At 36.3% G+C, this 23603-nt stretch overlaps 1 protein-coding gene across 1 annotated transcript in view; it reads left to right on the top strand.

Moving 5' to 3' along the window:
* Positions 1–18327, top strand: part of LOC149179349 (pre-rRNA-processing protein esf1-like) — a 34491-nt gene extending 16164 nt beyond the window's left edge. Inside the window, exons 2-4 of the mRNA XM_089422427.1 lie at positions 4259–4387; positions 16995–17764; positions 17991–18327. Of these exons, the coding sequence (XP_089278553.1) occupies positions 4259–4387; positions 16995–17764; positions 17991–18180 (1089 nt within the window). The 3' untranslated portion in view covers positions 18181–18327. The remainder of the gene's footprint in view (positions 1–4258; positions 4388–16994; positions 17765–17990) is intronic.
* Positions 18328–23603: the final 5276 nt, after the last annotated feature.

Here is a 23603-nt window from a genome sequence, read left to right as displayed (position 1 = left end):
CATAGAAACGAATTCTTCTTTAAAAGATTTGTTAGAGGTGCAGTTATATGTGCATAGTTTTTAATAAATCTTCGGTAATATCCAATCAAACCTAAGAACCCTCTTAGCTTGGATATATTAGCAGGTTTGGTCCATTCTTTTATAGCTTTGATTTTGTTAGGGTCCACCTTTACGCCTTCATGGGAAATAATGTGTCCAAGGTATTCTACTTCTTCCTTTCCAAAGGTGCATTTGGATTTCTTTGCGTAAAATTGGTGTTCTTTAAGTAGTGTAAGAACTTTGTCCAAATGTTGCAAGTGCTCCTTCCAAGTTTTACTGTAAATTAGAATATCGTCAAAAAATACTAATACAAACTTCCTAAGATGTGGACGAAATAATTCGTTCATAGTTGCTTGAAACGTTGCTGGTGCATTGGTTAATCCAAACGGCATTACTTTAAATTCATAGTGACCTTCGTGTGTTCGGAATGCCGTTTTTGGTATGTCCTCTAATCTGATTCTAATTTGATAGTAGCCTGATCTTAAGTCCAATTTTGAGAAATACCTTGCGCCATGAAGCTCATCCAACATTTCGTCGATAAAAGGGATTGGGAACTTGTTCTTGATTGTTATTTTGTTTAATCCCTTATAATCAATGCATAGCTTGAATGAACTATCTTTCTTCCTTACCAACACCACTGGAGCAGCGTAAGGACTTATACTTTTCGAGATGATCCCACACCTTAAGAGGTCTTGGATTAATCTCTCAATCTTTGTTTTTTGGTGATGTGGGTATCGGTATGGCTTGATGTTGACAGGGTTTGATCCTGCCTTGACTTCTATTGTATGCTCAATTTCCCTATTAGGCGGCATCTTCATAGGTAGGTCTTGAAATAATTTTTCATGCTTCCGAATTAGATCTTGTATCTCTGGTGACTCTTCACTGGTCATATTTGCAGATAACATTTCTAATGATGACATTGTACTACATAAGCGGGTGCTCCTTTTCGAATCATCTTCATCATCTGAGATGATGATACAATTTGATTTTTTGGTGCTTGGAATCCGTGTAATTTGTACTTTTGACCTCCCCATTTGAATTTTATAAATTGTACTTGGTGGTTGGCGGCATAAGTACCTAAAGTTCGTAACCACTGGATACCTAAGACTACGTCTACTCCTCCTAATGGTACTATGAAAAATGGAGACTCTAAACTAAAGTCTTGAATCTGCAATTTAACCTTATGGAATTTCCCCACCTTTTCAATCTTCTTACCATCAGCTACCATCACCTTCATGTTTGGTAAGGGAAATGAAAAAATATTGAGTCTCTTTGCCACGGTTGCATCTAAAAAATTGTGTGTGCTACCAGAGTCGATGAGAACCACCACATTGTTCTTCTTTATGTGTCCTTTTAACTTTAAGGTCTGAGGTTGTGATATACCTGTCATGGCTGATAATGACACTTGCGGAATACTTTCGTCATCTAATTCTGGTGAGAATTTTGGGGCATCTTCTGTTTCTTCTATGTCAGAATCTTCACTGTTTGAATCATTGGTTGCTTCACAATTATATAGGTTCTTTGGTTCTTTTCCTTTAGCACACCTATGCTTGGGGTCCCACTTCTCACCACAGCGCTTGCATTTACCCTCTTTTATCCTTTGCGTTTCCACATTAGATTTTTCATCTTCACGTCGATGTGGTGGAACATATCTTGTATTTTTTGCGTCCGCATACTGAGGTGTTCTTCGTCTTGAATATGTTTTTTCAGATTTTGACCAAAATATTTGTTCGAATTTCTTTTCGGTTGTTTTTGCTTTTCGTCTTGCTACTTCTATTGATGAAATGTCATGCATCTCAAGTTCTACTTGTAAATGGGTTTTGAGTCCTGAGACGTATGATTGAATTAGACGAGACTCTGATAACCCAGGTACTTGTGTTACTAAGGTCTCCCATTCTCGAGTGTATTCATCCACACTTCCTTTTTGTCGTAACTTGATGAGTTTTGAAAAGAACTCTTCTTCTCTTACACCTTGGAATCTTTTAAAGAATGCATCTTTAAATTTTCTCCAGCTAATGACGTGTGTTGTTTTTTTCCACCACATATACCAGCTATATGCTTCTCCTTCCATTTTCATGGATGCATGCCTGAGCTTTTCGTCATCGTCATTGATGTCATATATCTCAAAGTATTCTTCTGCTTTATTTATCCATGCAACATTGTTTTTTTCGTTTCCATCGAATTTAGGCATCTCAACTTTTGCCCTTCGCTGGTATGTTGCTAATGGTTGAGCGAAAAAAGGGTGTTGATTGGTAAAGGTATTCCAGAGTTGCTTGTTTGTAAAGGCTGTGTTACTCACTTATTGGTGGGGCGTCGCTGATTTTTTTGGGGATTCAACTTTTTCATGAGAGTCTGTTGACTTTGTTCAATCTGATGAGACGTGTTCTTGATTCTCTTCACTTTCTTTTAGTAGTTGTTTGGGTGTACAATTCGACCTTTTACATAGAATTTTCAGCATTGTTAAGGCCTCTCTGATGTCTACTTCTGTTTGGACATGTTGATTTTCCATCTTTATTTCTATTCGATTTGTTGTATCCTGAAGATTTTTTATTTTGTCAGCCTGATTTTTAATATTGTCAGCTTGTTTTTTGATATTGTCAGCCTGCCCCTCAAGCTTGATCTTGAATTCATCTAATCTTTTACTGACCTCATCGTGGTTGCTATTTATCTTATGCTCCGAGTCCAACAATTTTTTTTGGAAATCTGCCATTGTCATTGTCGACATCGAGCGGGTATGTGGGGGCGTGTATTTATCTGCCAGCTTAATTTTTTTTTGAATTAATTAATTAAAAAAATAATTAATTAAATTAACCTTATATATATATATTAACTTACATATATTTCACTTTATAAATATATATTTTACTTTATACATAAATAACGTTATATATATTTTGAATGTATATATTGGACGTTATATAAATGTTATATATTTTTCTTACGGAAGGTTACGTCTTTTGGTTGGTCACCTTTCGTCTGACCATTCAAAAGTAAAACCCCCACAGAGATTATTCCACGCAGCAGTTCCGCAAAAAGAAAACGATGCCGGTTCTGATTATTCCACGCAGCCGCAGTTTTGCAGGAAGAAAATAATGCAGTTTTACCGATGTCTCCTCCACAGTCTTCCCCTGATGGTCAGTGTTTCACCTAACGTATTTCTCTAGGCAGACTACACACAGTCCACACGTACCGTTTTTTTTTGAAAGCCGTAGGGCCTGATGGCCAGTAGAACTTGTGGGTGTCACCAGTTTGTGTTGGCTCTGATACCAGATGAAGCAGAAACTTCTTGGGAACAGATTTATTTATATAAATATTTTATTAAAAGATGAAATTACAGATGATGAGTGTTTACAAATGGGGTTCCTGGCTTATATAATGCCATGGACACCCTTTTGGGGAAAGGGCATGATCTTATGATCGTGAAAATTAAATAATAAACCTAAACTAACTAATTTTTACATAACAGAATGGGATGATCTTTAGATCAATCCTACACCTCTCGGAAAGAGGAATCCAAGAAAAATATCAGCTGCTTCATAAGAGCTGTCCAAAATGATGTTTGGCTCTAGTTGCCAAATTTAACAATAATACATTCTAGAATAACTATATTATTCTAGGAAAACTATGTAACCAAATAACTAGTTGCCAAATTTAACAATAATACATTTTAGAATAACTATATCATTCTAGGAAAACTATGTAACCAAATAAGTAAATAAATTTTAGGATTGAGGTTAACAATCTAATGTGATTTTTTTCATTCTTTTGGTAAGTTGTTAGGGTGAAAGTGCTTTAAAGAAATCTGAATTCTTCACCCCACTGACATCATTTGACTCTGTTTTTAACTTTTTACTGCTTAGGGCGCAGGTTATTTGTAGATATTTTTTTGATTTAAAATGTGTTCATGCTTTGTTGAAAGTTTCCGGAAAATAAACTTATGTTTATTGGCATTGAAAATATTTGGATAAGATGATGTGAATGAAATTTTTGTCTTGAGGTTGAAATACTTCACTTTTGTGACATGGGAAAAGCATAATGAAGGCCGTTGGTGGAGCTCAAAATCAGGCTCTTCTCTAATGTATCAATCTTATTTTCATTGTTTCTGGTTTCATTATGTTTGCGTTATAGAGGTTTTGACCAATTAGGGATGTAAGACTTCTTCCCCTTGCTATTTTACTGACCGATATTATTTTTGTTGTTTATTTTATCTTGTTTCCAGGTTCCAACCAATTATCTAGCTCCAGATTTTCACACCCGTGCATTGCAGCACAGTAAAGTGAATATAGCCTGGGATGATGATGAGCCTCTTCGTGTTAAGACTCTGCATCGTAAATTTGAACCAGATCAGGTTGTTAAAGATGTATTTTGTTGGCTGGCTTTTCTCATCTCTGGACTATTTATGTTGGAAGTTCTCATTCAGTTTTCAGAATTTACATTAAAAAGGAACATGCTGCTTTCATCTTGTAGTTCTTATGCACTTGATGGAGAAATAAATTTCTAATCTACTGAAATCGTAGTATGAATTTTGCCTTGAGGAATTAGGTTTACTTATATGGACAGAAGCCTAGATATATCAATAATAGGTCTCATTGGTTTGTGTGCATGCTAATTATCAGCTTCCATGACACTTCATTGGAATAGGCCTTCTAAGTGAAAGTTAAAATGCTAGTCAATGAGAATTTGGCTAGCCTACAGTTTGCATTATGCATCAGGTAACTCTAGTAGGGGTCAACTTGCCGCTATAGTTATATTCGGCTTAGTATAGTCTAGAAGTCTCATGATCATCATAGTTATATTGTGATAAAAGTGGGATTAAAGTTAGGAATTGAGATAAGTCAAGTTTGAATGCAGCCTAATTCAAGATAGTGATTACTCATCTATTGCACACACCTTCTAGATGGTATAACTATATAGCTAAGTTACTGGATCGGCAGAGGCAAGAGGAATATTGCCGGATCCACGGATCTGAACCGGATCCGGATACGATACACCAAAAATACGGCTAAAATACGTATTTTATAAAATACAGTTTTTGGAATCGGCAAATTTTCCCAGGATACGGATCCCGCTGGTGGCTGCCGGAAACGGTGAAATGGTCGCCGAAAAGTCAGCACGCAGCACGCAGCACCTCTGCTCACGCTGCTGGCCCCTCTGCACGCAGCACCGCAGCACTTCTGTTCACGCTGCTGGCCCCCCTGCACGCAGCACAGTGACACTCAGCACTGACACTGTTCACGCCCGCACACAGTCAGGCAGTCAGACAGCACACAGTCGCCGGGTTGTATTTAAATTTTTAATATTCATTTTTTGTGATATAGTGTAGTGTAGACTGTGTATTTAATTTAATTTTATGCATAGGATAATATATATTATGTACAAATGTTTAATATTCATTTTTTGTGATATATAAATTAATATATATATTATATAATATATATAATATATAATATATATTATGTACAAATATAAATTGAATTACAAATGTCAAATATAAATTATGTAATATATAATATATATTATGTACAAATGTCAAATATAAATTTAAATCATTATAATTTATAATATTTACAATATTTAGTAATTTATATTAATATTTGACTATTTAAATTTTAATGTATTTAAAAGTTAATGTATTTAGGGTGCAATGCTATTTAAATTTAAATACATTTACAGATCATCAAATGGATCTAAATAGCATTTATCATTCAATCTTCATATTTATCATTCAATGTTCTAAAAGTGTTTGATGGTTTCATGGAGTATTTGATTTTTTAGCTCTAAGGTGATTTTTAAATTTTTTTTTATATATATATATATATATATTGTACGTGATGTATCCTTGCCATATCCGGATCCTAGATTTTCAAAAAACTAGCGGATCCGGATCCGGATCCATATCCGTATCCATATCCGTATCCGAATCCTGGTAACTTAGCTATATAGAGAGTTGGAGAGGACTGTGAATTTCAGTTTTCTGGGTGGTAACCTTTAGGCTTTCATCCAGTATGATTTTTATAAGTTTATTGTCAATGATAAAATATGCTACTACTGTATTGCGTAATCAGTACTTATGCCACTATCATTTTGCACTGTCAGTAGCTAATGCTTCTACGATTTTGCATGGTTATGAGTAATGTTCTTTAATGGTAGATTTTACCTGAGTCAGACTGCCGCCTTGGGACAGCTACTGGAATGATGTGCTTCTGGGCTGGACATGGTGTTGTTGCATTGGTTGATCTTATGAGTTAATTAGTTTAAACTAGGATTAGCAAGCATCCACCATGGGAACAAAAAGCACAGAACAGATAGAGGAGCTTGTAGCATTTCTAAGAATGAGGAATCTAATATTCACAATTTTTTGACAAGGTACTGTATCTGTTGGAGGCTACCAAAGTTAAGGGGGAAGTCTTAGTTACAAGATCGTCTCCACACATGGGAATGTAAAAATTAATCAAACAAACATGCTGGACATAGAATAGAACAAAGATTCAGGATATTCCTTTAGTTAATTGGTTAGCACAATAGAAACTTAAAGAAGCGCCAACTAACTCCTCTTTTAGTTCCAATCTTATTGTTGATTGCTTTAGGTATCTCTCTGTTTATGACATTTATTTCATGTGAACTTAGAGAGATGTTAGTCATAACATATTCTTCAGTCAACCATTCATTATAATCACTTTTTTTTTCCATTCCTAATCAATTGGTTTACTCTTTAACACACTACTTTACTCCATTTCGTTGTCTTTGATTGCTTGTTATTCCTCAACCATCTACATACACTGCTTATATAATATGTATGCATGTCGGCTTTGGTGCATGTTCAAGCTTTTGCCTATAGATTTTCTTGGAATACTAAGAGGGGTTGGGGAAAGGGGATGGGGGTGAATCAGTATACACTTCTTTTAATTAATTTTGCACTCACAGAGCTTTAGATGCCATTAGTATAAAATCACATCACATCACATGAACAATACGCAAGAAATTTCACGTGGAAACCCAATGTGGGAGAAAACCACGGAACATTTTCTAATATATATGTTGAGTACAATAATTTATCAGCGTCAACTGAAGGGAAGCACCAACTCCTTGGTACTCAGATAGAAAAGCATTTGGGTTTATCAGGAAGCACCAACTCCCTGAAAGGATGCATTAACACCCTGGCTTTACTGCACCAACACTCTGTTAGCATTAATCTGCTGCCCTAACACCACCCTGGCACCCTGAAGCAATGTTATCAGAACTGGACTGGTCATTGAACTGGTAGACCCCCTGGACCGGGAACTAGTCAGAAGCCAACAGAAACCGGTAAAAAAACCGGAACAAAAAACAGGTCAATCAAAAACACAAAATATTTAAATTTTAAAGAAAATCACATGTATTCATGGCCATCCATATGAATCCAAACCATTTATATACAAATAAGCAAACGTTCTCATTTATAGAGCATGTAAGAGTGCACATAACCAAAATAACACGGTGTGCAATCCGTATTTGGGCCGAAAATAAAATAACTACAATAATTAAAATCTTTGCCTTTATTGGGATCTTTGTCATCAATATCACCCTCTAAGCGTTTAAATAAGATAAAAAATGCTTAGCATGTCAATTCAAGATTTTGTTTGAGCGATGGGTGCATTTTTAGTAGGATCATGATAGAGGAGTTCAACAAACAATGCCACTAACATCAAGGTACTTAGAGGGATTGGTGCTCTTGATTACATGTGAGTTCGATACCCTTATGCATGACAAAATCCAATGGAAACATTGCAATCCCCCCAATCCTAAATCCTAAAATCTTGAAAAACTATTAAGTTTGCTAGATTTTGAGTGAGATCTAAAATTCTACTTTCTCCATATGAAATCCAATGATGTTAGAACCATTCTCAAACATCCCGAGTCATTTCATGGTAATGTTATTTAAGTAAAAGGATGAAAATGAAAGATAAAGGAGAATGTCACTTTTACTTTAAGAATTTAACATTACCATGAATCACATAGCAATAGTAGGGCCATGGGCTTGCGTATTAGGCACCTATTGTGGGCTGGTGCCTAGCCAAGAGAACAATTAAAAGAAAAAAAAGCAAAACAGGCCCCACTTGGGTACTAAACCGGCCAAAAACGGTTCAAATCACCAGTCCAAACCTGTTTTTGCCTCAAAATGATTGGACCGGCCGGTTCATACCAGTTCGGTCCGGTCCTGATAACACTGCCCTGAAGTGTTCTTAGGCACCAACCTGAAGGATACTTCAATCTCCGCCTTGCTCCACCATGCCACCCTTAAGATAAAAGATAAAAGAAAAATTTGTGGGCTCCCATACTAGGGATAATGACCCACTTACATTTGTATTTATTCACTGTCAAATTCACTTCAGTGCTGCTGTTGTTGATACTTAATCCCTTACAACACAATCTGCCCCTTATATTCTAACAATTAAACAAAAGAAAAAAGGCTCTAGCTCATACCTCAGATCTTCATATTAAATTTGAAGGGGTCTGATAACACTGCTGAAGAAGATGAGCCTTAATCTTGCTGCCACTGAGTATGCCTCCTTTTCCATTTTTGCTACAGATATGTGCTGAGATTGGTCTTCAAATCTGCCCTTGGAAAGAAATCAAACTAGACCTGGACCTGACTCTAAATCTGTTGTTTGACTGCAGCTTAACCAGATCTCAAACTGCCCTCAACTCTGCCTTCAATCAGGCCTTGATCTGCCCTTAACTGTGGCTCTTTCTCTGTGGCCTATGCAGCCCTAAACTCGGTCTTAAACTATATCCTCAGCCTGCCTGCAACTCAGCTTTTAAACCTAACTCAACCTCCACACAAGACTTGGTCTGGGCAGATTTTGACCTGTGAAATAGCCCTTTAAAGGGAAACCAGAACTTGGTCTTGTTAACTTTAGATGTGGCCTCAGACCAGGCCTCAGATCAGGCCAAAACAACTCCAGATATGCCTCAGATCAGGCTGAAATCGATTTAGATATGGCCTCAGATCAGGCCGATAATTTGCTTCGTATATACTATATGGCCTCAGATCAGGCCCTTCTTTGCCATAGAAATTTGGCCTAAGAACAGCTGAACAGCGAGCCATGAACAGATATACAGGCCGGAATCAATTTAGATATGGCCTCAGATCAGGCCCTTGTTTGCCATAGAAACTCGGCCCAAGAACAACTGAACAGCGAGCCATGAACAGATATAAACAAAAAAAATATACCCCGAAAACAAAATTCTCCTTGGCCTCTGCTCATGATCTTCATTGCAGTCCATGGCCTCAGTTTCAAAGTAATATTCACAATTTTGCTTGTTAGGAATGAATGCTCTTAAGGGCTTATGAACGCCCTATTTATACTTGTGAAAGGGGGGAGCGGGGGGTAAAAGGAGGGCTGACTTGCCCTAATAGATTTTTATTTAAATTTAAAATTTTGACTCCATGATGAGGCAGACCTGAACTTCCTTTTTAAAATCATTTTCAAAATGAAAATTCCCCTTTTAAGGGCCGATTTGGTTATTGTTCTAAACATGAGGGGGTTGAGAGGGTGGCCCTTTTTCCAACTACCAAGACCTATAATATTTACCCAAAGTCCAATGTACGCAACATTTATTGTCATTAAATTTTATGCTGAATTTTTGGACTGTTCATTTGAGGTACCTTGACCTTGATTTCAGGGCTTCATATTTAGGAGGGCATATCTCGTCAACCGTGAAGAGCCACATGGCATGCCACATACCATTGGAAACGACATGATGAGTACTATCCGATGATGATGGTCTAGAAGGCATTTTCCCGATCATTTGGCATAAAAGGAACAGGGAAAATATGGCTTTCACTGGAGTTGACATCAATGACAACTGATTTTCAAGAGACCTCTCTCTCATGTACACAAAATATAAAATGGCATTACAGAAGACTGATGATATAATATTCATAAAGGAAGGAGTGATTACTGGTTGAGGACATTCTGTGGAAAAGTACTGTTGCTTTTCACTTTATCCTAATAATTCATTCACAAGAACAATAATCTTGAATAATTCTTGAAGTTAGAAACTTCAAAATATCATGAGAAAAGTAGAGAAGAATGAGAATACACGTATGGACTAATATATTTGAGAACTAGCATCAAAATTGAGATATGCCTTTTATTCTAAATGTACAAAGGATCGTCACACAGTCTTCATGGTGTTGATATTTTGTACCTCAAAAAGTGTTTAGCCCTCTTTAATGCATGGCCTAGCATTAAAGTGACAGGGGCAAAGAGGACCCAAAAGTTGATTTTGTGAGATACGAAGTCAATGTGGTTTTATAAGTGAAAACTGTGCTTTTAAGAAACCACAAGTGTGTTTCTTGATAAAGCACAAGTGTGTTTTCTCATAAAATGAGATTTAGTGATCCATGTGAGCATGACTTGGGATTATTGTCTCAACCATCAATTATGATTTAATTTGAGTCATTGATTTCTTATGAGGGCCTATAAAAGCACAGTGAGGGTTGGAGGCAAATTATTAATGAGAGAGTTGTTGAAAATTGGGGCAGCTATGGGATGAATTTCCCCATAGGAACCTATCTACCCCAAGGAAAGCCCATCTTGCCCCAACAAGAAACTATATTGGATAAAGGAAAATTCAAATTGGATAAAAGAATTATTATTGTTGTTGATGTGTTTGGCACTCCTCTTTGATGTGACAATGTAACTTGGGCAAGTAATCTTCGTCATGTATATACACCACTCAGGCTTTGTTTGTAACATCATATTTGATCATTGAGCTTATTGGCCTTCTTAGTAAAGTGCTTAAGGCTCCGGGCACCCATATCTAGCGTTGATGCATTCTTGTTCTTTGGCTGGTTTTCTTTTACCTGACCTTTCTACATCGAGTGCATAGTGGACAACTCCAGCACTCTTTAAGAGTTGTTTTTCTCTTTAATTGGCAGGTTTTTTGGCTAGCTGTTCGATTCCATTTGATTCCAACATTATTTTGTGATCTGAATATCTGTGGAAGTAGGGACTAAATATTGCTTAAGTATGTTTCTGTTCTTCTGTAGTCATTGTCAATATCATAAACAGGTTCACCATCAAAGCAATAAAACAAAAACTTCCTGTGCTGGGTCAATAATGAGGAAGTCTTCAACTTTTCATTGTCAATTCAGTTTCTCTTCATTCCAGCTGCAAACATTTGACAATCCTGTGGCTTCAATCTCCTGGTCTTTCAGTTCAAGGTTTTAATGACTAATGGCAACAATTTGATGGTTGCCGATCTCTTCAATATCTCTGTTTTCTTCTTGCTGCCCAACTCTTACGTCACAACAGGGATGGGAAAGATGTCCTTTGGTTTCCTCATATGATGGAGTGGAACACTTGAATCTACTCCATCACACATAGGTTTTCTGACACCTCATTTTTTTCCACAATATCACAAGATTCTCCAATATTCAGAAAGGGAAAGCACATAATCATTATTGGCACAACTCACTCTATTTTTTCCCCACTGGGGCATGCAGTGGGGTCTTCATTGACATCAAGATCTTCTTCAAAATCATGGCTCGGCACTTCACTGTGTTCCTCTTCACATGCCAAATATTGATTATTTTCTTACCTAGTAGCTATGAAAAATTATTCCACTCACAGGGCAGCATAGAAGGCTGTTTTCAAATGTGTTGGGTGTTCATCACATACAAAGGAGTGGAAATCTGGATCAAAAGCAAATATATAAGTCATTAAAACACTAGTCCTTGTTAGTCAGAATGATGGATGAATCCTACACCATGCCTCGACAAATTCAAGATGAAAAATACACAGTTTAATCTTCTTGTTTCTTGAAGTGAGAGAAATAATTCAACAAATATACTGTTCTGCTCCCATTGCGTCAATTGATTAACCATGATCATTGTACACAGGTCAGTGTGTGTAGAGTGTCTTGATCACTCAACTGGGGAGTTGCTATGTAAGATTTTTATTTCCTTGCACACCACTGCTTGATCTTACTCTCAAGCAATGGGTCATTAAATTCAAAGGAACATGGCTTTATTCTTTAGTGGAGCCACATAGCGAGATGATAGTTCTTTAAAGAAATTTGCATCACTATAGCATATCTTCTAATTTCTAGGGAAATGTGCTATGTCCCTGGCACTCGCACCAATTTGTTATCTTGCAAGCCTGCGCTTGAAATATTTAGTCCGTAATGCCAATTATTGCAGCTCTGAGGGCACTTAGGAGTGTTTTCCACTGTCACCACAACAACCGTTCCTCTCACTTCTGGCTACTGCTTTACCTGCCCAAGCGGGGAGTCCCAAATGCTGCTCCTGATCTGTCAGTCTTGGATGAAGAATTTCAGATCTGATGATGATATTTTTTGGTTTTTATATGATATATTGGTAGGATTCAACATGATTGCTGCTTGCCTTCTTGGGTGATGGAGTCTAATGTGAAGTAAGAACCTTGAATGTGAAATGGTGAAGAATATGATAGGAAGACCCAGAGGATTAATCTTGTCTGTCTGATCAATATATTTCTGTATTGAAATTTAATGAAGAGAACGTCCTATATAGAATCATTATACAACCACAGGTATTCCATAAATCATGCAAGTAGAACAACCAACAATATTGCTAATCATAATGATCAAAATATTAGAGTCTAACCACAATGATCATTGATCTTTCAAGTTTTACAAAAGATAACAGCAGGGGACAAAACAGTGATACTGCTGCATCAAGTCTCCAAAATGAAAGATAGAGAAAATATGATACATGAACAATATACAGTCGCAGCACCTAATACAACAAGGTGGAAGGCAAAATTACACCAGGGAAATCCTCACTATCCAAGGTGTAGCATGAATACCTTGGGGAGTAATCCTGTTGGATTCCTCCTTTCAGAAGAGTTTTCTCTTCTCTATTTATAGATTTTTCAAATGAGATTCGAAATGTCATATATGAGAAAATTATAATCATATATGATCATTCGTAATGTACTAATTCATTAACAAATAAACACTTAACTTCTCAAAACCAGCTCTTGGGTCCACCAAAATCAATCAATTTGGCCAAATTTGGGCGGTTCTTCATTCTCTTTGGGCTGAGGAGCCTCTTCATTCCTCAAGACTAGGATCTAATGTAAATATCATTGTTTTTAAATTAATCTGTCCATGAGTTCAGGGTTTCTTCCATGATGCAAGGTTTTCCTTAATTTCTGGTGAGGTCGATTCACCTCTTGAATGTTGGCAACTGGGATATGCCTTTATTATTATTAATATTTTCAAAGAGCATGATGATCGCAACAAATCACATGCTCATTGATTACAGCAGAAATGTCTCTAACTTAATACTTGCTCCAATTTTATCCTCATTTTTGGGCTCCGTTGAGTCTTAACTAAGCAGCAAGGTTGCAAACTATTTGATCCTCAAACAGTGGCTGAATGTTCCTGATCATTATTCATTGTTACCATCAAGTAAAATGCACTTATGGACATATGGCAGACTACTGTTGGCATTACCAGTGCAGATCTTCTCTTTTCTGTTACGCTAATTGGAAGAAACGTGCACATCGGTGCATAACTTTAGAATCTGTGCCTAACCAACGTGCCCATCCTTTTCACTGGGTTTATATCTGAATTCTTTGTTTCCATGTGGGTTTCTAGCCTTTTCAGTCATGGTTGAATACATTGCTTAATAACATGTTTTACTGCCATTGCTGATAACATTGCCTTGGTATTTTGTAGTTTCCTGAACCTGCTTGATTTGATTTGGGGTCTCATCTGGTAGATATGGAGACATGTATGGAACGTTTAACAAAACAGAATTGAACCAAATTCAACCTCCAATAATACCATTATTTCTGCAATTCTTCTGGCTTCCTGCTAGGGCTCTGAACAACTATGCTATCATCTTAATAAGTGATTGCTTACAGAACCTGATACTACATGTTTGTGATACCTGATGCAATGAAGCTCCCAGGTCTTCAGATTCTTCAACGGAGCGTCATGCTGAATATTGCATGGTTTCCAATATGGCTTCTTGGCATGTTCTATTACCTTCTGATAAGACCAAGAAGAATAAAACCAATGTTACATTTGTCGTTATCGAAAATTTATCAATGTGAGGTTGAAATTAAAATTATCAGCAATATTGGGAAAATATCAGAAGTTACCTGGAAACTTAAAAAAATACAAAACTAATCATTTTTCTTTCCAATGTTTTAACTTCTAAAGCAACATCAACATCAAACAAATGCATTGCTACATAAATATGAAAATAAAATTGATTTATAGGATGTCAAGTGGTACATCAGATATTGACACTGAAGTATGATATTTGTCTTCAGTCAAGTTCTGATACAAACATTTTATCAAAACAAAAATAAATGTATATCATGACAATGAAAAAAATGGGTTTTCCCTTGTTTTCTTGATGGAAAATGGTCATAGCATCGTCAACAATGTTATCAGAACCAGACCGGTCAACCCCAGAAACTTGTTGTGGACTGAAACTGGAAAAGAATCGGACCAAAAGACTTGTTGACTAAAAAATACATAAAATATTCAAATTTTGAAAAAAACATATAATTCATGTACATACATATGAATCCATATCATTATACACAAATACTCAAAGTTTCTCATGCATAGCAAGGGTGCATATAACTAAAATAGCACCGAGTGCAATCCGTCTTTGAGCCAAAATACTTCAACAAAGTGGTTCTAAATGGCCTCTAGAGTCCAAAAAAATTCATTCTACAACAAATAGCTACATAACATCAAAATCATTGCCCATATTGGGATGCTTCTCATCAATATCACATGCCTGGACAGTGATTTTTCTTGAGTGATGGGTACATTTTTACTAGGGTCATGACAAAGGAGTTTAATAATCAATGCCACCAACATTGAGGTATATAGAGGGCTTGGCGCCCTTGATTAAATGTCAGTTCCACACCCTCATACATCACAAAACCAAGTGGAAACATTGCAATCCTGCCAATTCCGAAATCATGAAAACTGTTAAGTCTGCTGAATTTTGAATGGGATCTGAAATTCTACCTCCTCCATATGAAATCCAATGAGGTTGGAACCACTCAAACATCTTGAAACAATTATTGGTAATGTTGTAAATTTAAGTGAAAGGATGAAAATGAAAGATAAAAAGAAAAAAATGAAAAGAAAAAAAAATGAAAGATAAAATGAAAAAATGAAAAAAAATAAATGAAAGAGAAAATGAAACTAATGATGAAATAAAAGATAAAAGAGAATGTCAGTTTAAGAATTTAATATTACCATTAATTACTATGATATGTATCTCATGAGATAAATCATAGGAAATGAAAACAATAGATGTTCCCTTGTTTGTTTGCTGGAAAGTAGTCACAGTATTCCTAGAGCTCAATTCCTTAACCCTCTTTTAAAAATTGAGGGTTAAATGACCAAGAATTTGGTTATAGGTGATAATGATGGAGACACAGTGATAATTTCCAAATTATCGTGATAAATAAAAAAGGGCAATTTGTCACAATATATATTGCCGATATTATTGCTGAGGTTGGTTTTGGTGATATTATTGCAATATTTTCGATAATATCAAGAGAAATGGAACCTGAATAAAATCCCCTGGATCTTGGTAGTATTTGACAAGATTTTCAAATCTCTTGTCAAATTGACCTAATATGCCGTTTTATATTGGCATTGGCATACAGTTTACTCATTTCATGCCATCTGTGCCAAACATCTCATACAGTTTTGGCAGCAATGCGCAGTTGTTTCCCTGCAGTTTTTTAGATTAGACAAGTTCTTTCACTGAATATTCAATATGCTTGGAATATGAATATTTGAAATTTCATACAATATATTCCTTTTTTAGCTGTTTCACTGGTCCTTCCTGCAAATTTGGTTTTACTTGCATCTGAACTATATTTCAGGGATTTGAGATGTGTTGCCATTCGTAGTTGCTACGAGTGACTATCAAATTTTTTATTCTTTGCAGCTGTAGTTATTTGAAGGGCTCTCAGTCTTTCTTTACTTCAAACTGGTCTGGATTAAAGTGATTTGGTCCTTTGTGTACAAGTAGAGCATGTAAATAGAGCACTTAGTTTGCCGAATATGTTTGACTATTTCTAGTATTTGATGGTTTTCTTTTGAAGGTTTCAGACTAGATGGTTTTCTGTTTCAGGGATTTGATATATGTTGTCATTCTTAGATGCTAGAAGTGACTATCAAAATTTTTATTTATGCAGCAGCAGTCATTTGAAGGGACCCTCAGTCTTTCCTTACCCCAAACCAGTCTGGATTAAAGTGATTTGTAATTTTGTTCCTTGGTGTACGAGTAGAGCATGCAAATAGAGCACTTACATTGCAGAATACGTTTGACTATGTCTAGCAGTTGATGGGTTTTTGAAAGGTTTCAGACTAGATGGTATTCTATATAAACTTCAAAGGAAACTTTACTGCCTTTTTGAACGTCTGTAAAGTTGTGAGCATTTGCAGCAAAAAGATCAGGATTTTATCGGATGCTACATACACAGGATCAAATGCATTTTTAAATTTTAATCTGCATGTGTGGTATCTGAATCTCTCTTTCCGAGGATTTCATTTACTTCTTTTTGTGCTCATCTTGAAAGGACTTGATGATTAACACTAGATTTTCCAACTAATATTTATAAGGTTATGTACAGTTTTTTTGTCTATTTATATGGGACATTGGGAGATAATTAGTTCGGTTCAATAACTTTGCTTTGGTACGAATATATAGAGAGAGAATGTGGGTTGCAATTTTATTCCTTTTGGTAGAATGCAGAATGAAATTTCTATCTCTATCATCTTGACTTTGGTTTACTTTATCGGTCCAACCAAAAGCTGTTTATCTTGTTCTATAAGGTTTGAGAACAGGAAATAGAATCTCTTGTACTACTGGTTGTGTATACTAAAAAGATAGGTAGATACTCATTTTAAATTCTATTTTCTTTAAATTGCAGCTAAATGAAATGGATTTCAAGGCTTATTTGGCATCAGATGATGAAGTATCTGATGGTGATGATGATGATGATCACAGTCAAGAAAATGAAGAGGATGGTGAGAACAAGAAGAAAAGCTTAAGAGAGAAGTATAGAGCCCTTCTTCTTGAGTCCGGGGATCCTTCAGAAGAAAGGGAGGATAAAGATGACAAAGACATGGAGATAACTTTCAACACTGGACTAGAGGAGCTAAGCAAGCGTATTCTTGAGAAGAGCAAGAAAAATAATTCAGAGGAGACAGTTTGGGAGGCTTATTTGAGAAAAAGAAGTGAAAAGAGAAAAGCAAGGAAACAATTTGCAAACAAATCATCCGAAGATGAAACCAGTACTGATGGAGAGGATGCCAATGACGAAGAAAAAGATAATCAGTCAGATGATTTCTTTTTAGATGATGAATCTTTGGATACTGGGAAGAAGACTCTGCTAACTGTTAACAGTTCCAACATGAAGAAGGCTGGTAAAAAGGAGGAAAAATTGAGATCTCTGTCAACAAAACTGAAAGAGGAAGAAGATGCAACTAAAGCTGAGTTAGAACTACTGCTTGCAGATGATCACGGATTTGAAAATGGTGTGCGAGGATACAATTTAAAAGCTAAGAAATCCAAAGGCCGGAAACGGGATGTTCCAAGTGAGGACAAACTACCCACAGTTGATTGTGATGATCCAAGATTTTCTGCTCTCTTCACATCTCATCATTTTGCCATAGATCCCACGGACCCGCAGTTTAAAAGGTAAGTTGAGGACACATTATGAAGCTTAGGATCCAAATCAAATATCTGTAATTATATTAAAATTCTAGTGGCATATTAGTATTGTGTCCTCTGTTTCTGCGAGATGGCTGTCACAGATACTTGAAATGAAAGTGCTTTTATATTTGATGCCAAATGTCTAATAGCTAATGCTCAATTTATTAAAATTTCAGCTCTTTCAATTTATATCTCTGCCATTTGGTGTCAGGTCCGCAACTTATAGCCGCAGCATAGTCCAAAAGCAGCAAAAGAAATTTGCAGAAAAAACAGTGGATGACTCGAAACCTTACACGGAGGAAAAATCTACAATTGAAGATGCTTCAACGAAGAAGAGGAAAACCGAACTTTTGTCTCTTGTTAAATCAGTGAAACGAAAAGTTGGGGCAGTGGATCCCTGACCTTGCTACCCATTTTTGGCACTGAAGATTATTTCATTGTTGAACTACTATGGTTTGAAAATTGTATTTGATAATTTATTCATCACACTTCACACATGAAGTGTACGGGTGCGTGCAAGAGAGTTGTAAATTGAGTTTTTTTCTTTCTTTCTTTCTAACTAGTGATATGAATGGTAGAGAGTTGTAAATTGAGTTTTTTTCTTTCTTTCTTTCTAACTAGTGATATGAATGGTACTGTTAGTATAGATATATTTTACTTTTATAGTCTTAACAATACTCAATTCATTTAACTTTTCAATGGGGAAGTAGAGGAAGTCAAAAGATCAGTCTAAATAGAAATAATTGCACGTTAATTATGACATTCGAATAAAAAAGAAAGAAAATTATTTAACGTCTATGAGGCTAAAGATAGCCTATGGGACATATTGCTTCTTATCTGTTTGATGTATTTGGCTCTTTCTCTATGAAGCCTCACAATAAATGCTCCTAGGTTCTTGACAAACCCCTTGCTAAATAGATTATCCTAAGAGCTAGCTGCCAGCGTATTTGCATAACTTTCCCTATCGTCTTTGAAGGCCTCACATTCTAAAATGAAATGATTTTCTGTTCCCACTTTTCCGGAAGAACAAAAAATGCATACTCTTTCTTCCCCACTTCTTTTGGCCTTTTCCAATGCTCTGTTTCACAACGGAGTTGATGAGAATTAGTCTTTAATTGAGCAGTAAGAATTTTGGCTCTCCAAGCAATATTGACCTATATGTATTCTTTTGGTTGATGACTATGAGTGGAATTAAACACTTCAATATAGCACTTTTTCTTTCTTCCTAGCTCCTTATCCCAAGTACGCTTGTGGAACTTATTCATAACAAAAACTTTTCTCTTTGTTGTTTATGGGACACGTGTTTAAGCAAATATCCCATTTACTAAACCATTTGTTATTTTGCTGCATCCAAGTCTTTTTCCGTTGCACAATATGTCATTAAAAACAACCTTAGGCCATCTATCTTCTTCCATTTGTTCAATTTTTTTAAATACCTTATGATTTGCACCATAGCAATTGCTTCAATACGAGCAGCCACTATTTCACTTAACAAGATAGCATAAGGAACTGCACTTCTAATCTTGAATTTGTTTGTAATCAATGATTCTGATTTTTCTCAATTTGTTTCCACTGCATGTTGGATGTATTGTTGGCCCATAGTTCACAACCATGGAGAATCATTAGAATCATTAGAAGCCCAAAAAGAGTTTGAGTGGTTTTAAAGTCCCATAACTCTGCCTCTCTACACCTATTTTGAAAAACATAAAATATTTTCCAACCCCCCAAAGTTCTTTTATTTCTACAACCATCTCAGCGTAGATTTTTGTTGGAGTCAATTCCGAGGTATTTGTAATCCGCAACTTCTTCCATAATGTTGCCTTCAAAGTAGAACTTATGTTGGGTATGCTTTTCTAGAGAAAACAACTACTTTAGTTTTGTTGATATTTACTTGCATCACCACACTTTTACAAAAATGATCAAGGGATAGTAAATACTCTTGCAAACCAAGAGCTGATTTAGCAATCAGAATAAGACCATGTGCATACAAAAGAAGCCTTGTAACAAACTTGCCCAAATAGACACTATTAGCACCTGAGGTGTAGTGCTGCTATTTTTTGCAGAAATGTCCCTTGTTTTAGTTCCGATGGCCACGTTTCCTCTTGCTCCGCTTTGGCCATAAGCTGGACTTCAAGAATATTACTCTTGCATCTATAATTGCATCGGGTCCTGATCCAAATGGATCCAAGTATGCTCTCTAAGTCTTCAAAATCTCATAAAATCATGCGAAAGATCAAAACAATCGCATGAGAAGAGCTCTTAGAATGGTGGAGAAACACTATCGGGAGGCCAAAAGCATGTAAAAATAGTGAAAAACAGAGTATCGGAGGCATAAACAAGTTAAGGCACAGTAGCCGTCAGATCTAGCCGATCAACGGTCCAGATCTGATCGACAACATCACAATCGACAACCACTACAGAGTGCTTACAACGGCCTGGGGCTATTGCGATATGCGATTGCGACTAATCGCATTGCGATAGTGCAGTCAGAGAAACATTATGGAGCGGGGCCTATACCCATACATGTATGCGATGCGATTAGCCGGACCCGATGGCTATATAAACATTATTGCATAGATTTTGAGATCCGCCGAAAGGCATTTTTTAATGTATTTTCACATATTTCATTATTTAACGAAATACAAAGAAACAACACCGATGCGATAAGACCCGGACCCGAAAGGGTTCGTGAAGGGAAATATATAATATTTGAAGTCCGAAGGGAGCCAATTTTCATGTTATTTTCATGATTTTTAACGTATTTTTAAAATACAAAGGAGCAAGGCCGAAGTGACTTGCGATAGTGATGAGGACGGACCCGATAGAGGAATAGACCGTATTTAAGGACTTTTGAAGTCCGGAATGAACAAAGTTTTGGCGGAATTTCACAGTGTTGTAGCATTTCTCTGTGTAAAACAAAAAACAATCGTTTTTGGTATTCGAAAGGATTTCAAAGGCCCAAAGACCCATTCCGTTACAGTACAAAGGCTGGGAGACAGAGGCCGAGAGACAGATGGTCGGAAGGGGAAAAAGCCACAGCACGATGCAGTCGAACCAATAGAAGTGATCATGGAGCATCGCTGGCACGAGTGAGCTACCTGACAGCGCAACAAAATTACCAGAATTTGGTTACTGTGTTGTTAGAAAAAGAGACCTCTGGCTCATGTCTATCTAATCATGGGATCAAGCAATTAGAAGCCAGAAGGGATAGATTAAGACACCTCGAGCCTCAGAGAGCCCAAGAACATTGTAAAAAAACTGTAAATGGCTGAAAGTTAGAAGTATCAAAGATTCAACTTTTGGAGACTGTGGAGACTTTGCTCCTCTCAGTGTCTCATCTTCATTCCAATAATACAAGCTTCTTTTGCTGTTATATGTTCAATCACTATCTTTTCCTCTGTTCTAAGCTTACACTTGAATGGGTTATTCATGTTTTCTTCTCTGTCGAATGCCAGATAACTGTCATCCTAACTTTGCGTTGATAAATTAGACTTGTAAGCTTCATTTACTTTCTGTAGCTGGCCATTCATATGTGTTTATGAATGTATCTGCTGGTATAGTTAGGGTTCTCCATCTATTCATTGGATTTATAAACTATTGAGCATTAGTGGTTGAAAGCCTTATCAAGCTGAGGGTGTTCATGCATGTTTTGAGTGAAAATAGAGTTTAAACAGTCATCTGACTTGATCCAAACCCCAATCCATTCCAATAGTTAGAGAACGATATTGAAGATTTATATGTTTCCAGGCATCTCGAACTACAACCTAGGAGAGCTTCCTAGAGTGATAAGATGACCCGCCATGATCGTTTTGTAGTTATTGGGATTTGAGCTGGAACCTGATTTATGAATTGGATGGATGATGTGGTGTGCCCATGTCGGTAGAAAACCTTCACGAACTACATGGTTGAAGAGATCAGCCAAGTAGCTAACCAAAGCACGAAAACCATGCGTAAAGAACTTTGCTTGGTAGCCTTCCTCATCAGTTGCTTTGCTACTGTTCATCACCCAAATGGTCTCTCTAATATCTCTGCCTAAGAGTAGATAACATGAAGAGGGTGGGGAGGTAACATGAATTTGGGCCTGCCCGAGAATATCATAAAGGTTGGAAGTGTGAGAGAACATGGATGTAGGGTCGAGGTCAGGTGGAATAGGGAATCGTCGAGGAAGGATGGTACGCCAGAATTGTTTAGGGGAGTGGACAAGGGGAGCGAGCAGAAAGTTCTCGTCTTCTATGGGAGACAAAGAGTCGTTTCTTGTGACGAAGGAGGCGACGATAAGAAGTTGAGAGTTCGGAGTAGGAGGGTTGAGAGTGGGTGAAAGCATATCAAAGTTCTCGATGTAGAGTCTTGCATTCGTCATTGTACCATGTAGAAACCTCTTAATAATACAATAGCAACTCTGACGATAGAAATCCGAATGGAAAATCGTAAATTTTATGACGCAGTGTGTGTTTTTTATATATAAACAAAGGCTGTAAAATCTGTTGAGGTAGTAGATATCCCCAAACTGCGATGTTTATGACCATTTTTTAATCATAATCTTATGAAATACCGATAAACAAAAATGAAAACTAAACTCAAATGTTAAGAGTGTTTCGCTGGTTAATTATGCATGGGTGGTGTTATTCAAACCTAAATATAAAATTGTGGCTTTTTTTTTTTTTGTTAATCGAATTTGTAATAAAAAAATATGGAGTAGTTTTTAAGTGTGTTTTTTTAGAGTTTATAGTGGGTTTCTAGTGGAAACTGAAGCAGATTTGTGTAGTCAAATCTTGATTTGTATTGTTTTAACTGGTTTTTTGATTGTATATATGAGTTCAATACTCTCAAAAAAAATTTAGAGCACTTTAATTGTTAAGAATTCACCGGTCAATCTTGTGATTTCAATAAATCTATATAGAATTCTAAACAAATTAAATTAAAAAATAAACCATAAAACTTTTTAAAAAATATTAATATTATATAATAAAAAAATTCAATTTATTTAATTCTTATATTACCATTTTATTAATTTTTTTTTTAACATTCCTTAAATCAAATAACTCGTCCATTCCCATTGTCAGTGACTTGAACAATGGACAATTTAAGAAAATTTTCAATGGACATTTCAAGAAAATTTTCCAAATTTGAAGTTTGAACATTATTTCTTTATTCCTTACACTGGCTGGGGTTGCAAAACTTTATAGTCTGTGAAAAACTCTATGACATTAGAACTTGTCAATCTCTAACTTCATCACAAGTGTAGATCAATAGTTCTTTTTAATTTGGGAATTTTCGTTAACAATTTTTCTTACAATTTGTTATCCACACGACTCGAAGTTTAGGTATTGTTCTTTCCTTTTCATTCCACACATGAGCTGATACTACAATACTGCGTAAATTTGCAACACTGCCCAACTTAGGTAGATCGCTGAGTGTCAACGTCTCTAACATTGGAAAACTACCACTTCCAATGTAAAACTCTGTCAACTCATTACAGTGTCATATATTTAAATGCCTTAAATTGGGCAATTGCTCCAATTTCATTGTCTTCAAACCTGGGCAACGAAATATCTCCAGGCTTTGCAGTTTCAACATTGTGTTTTCATTCCACACTATAATTTCTAGGCTGTTCAGATAGGATAGTTCTAATCTCTCCAACATCAGAAAACCACGACTTGTAGCTTCATGCCCATTCTCCAAAGCAGGGAGCTCCTTTAGTCTGCTGCAACTAAACAAGCATAAGTTTCTAAAATTTTGAAACTGAGAAATACAATTGGGTAGACTAACCCCTACGTAGTTATATAAATGAAGAACCTGCAACTTCCTCATATTCTGCATGTTC

This window comes from Pinus tabuliformis, chromosome 4_1, assembly GCF_031772625.1.
Source record: "Pinus tabuliformis cultivar Carrire ecotype Pingquan chromosome 4_1, CPIR1, whole genome shotgun sequence".
In the NCBI taxonomy this organism is placed as follows: Eukaryota; Viridiplantae; Streptophyta; class Pinopsida; order Pinales; family Pinaceae; genus Pinus; species Pinus tabuliformis.
The sequence above is the reverse complement of the archived record's forward strand: the minus strand, read 5'-3'. Positions and strand labels throughout refer to the sequence as shown.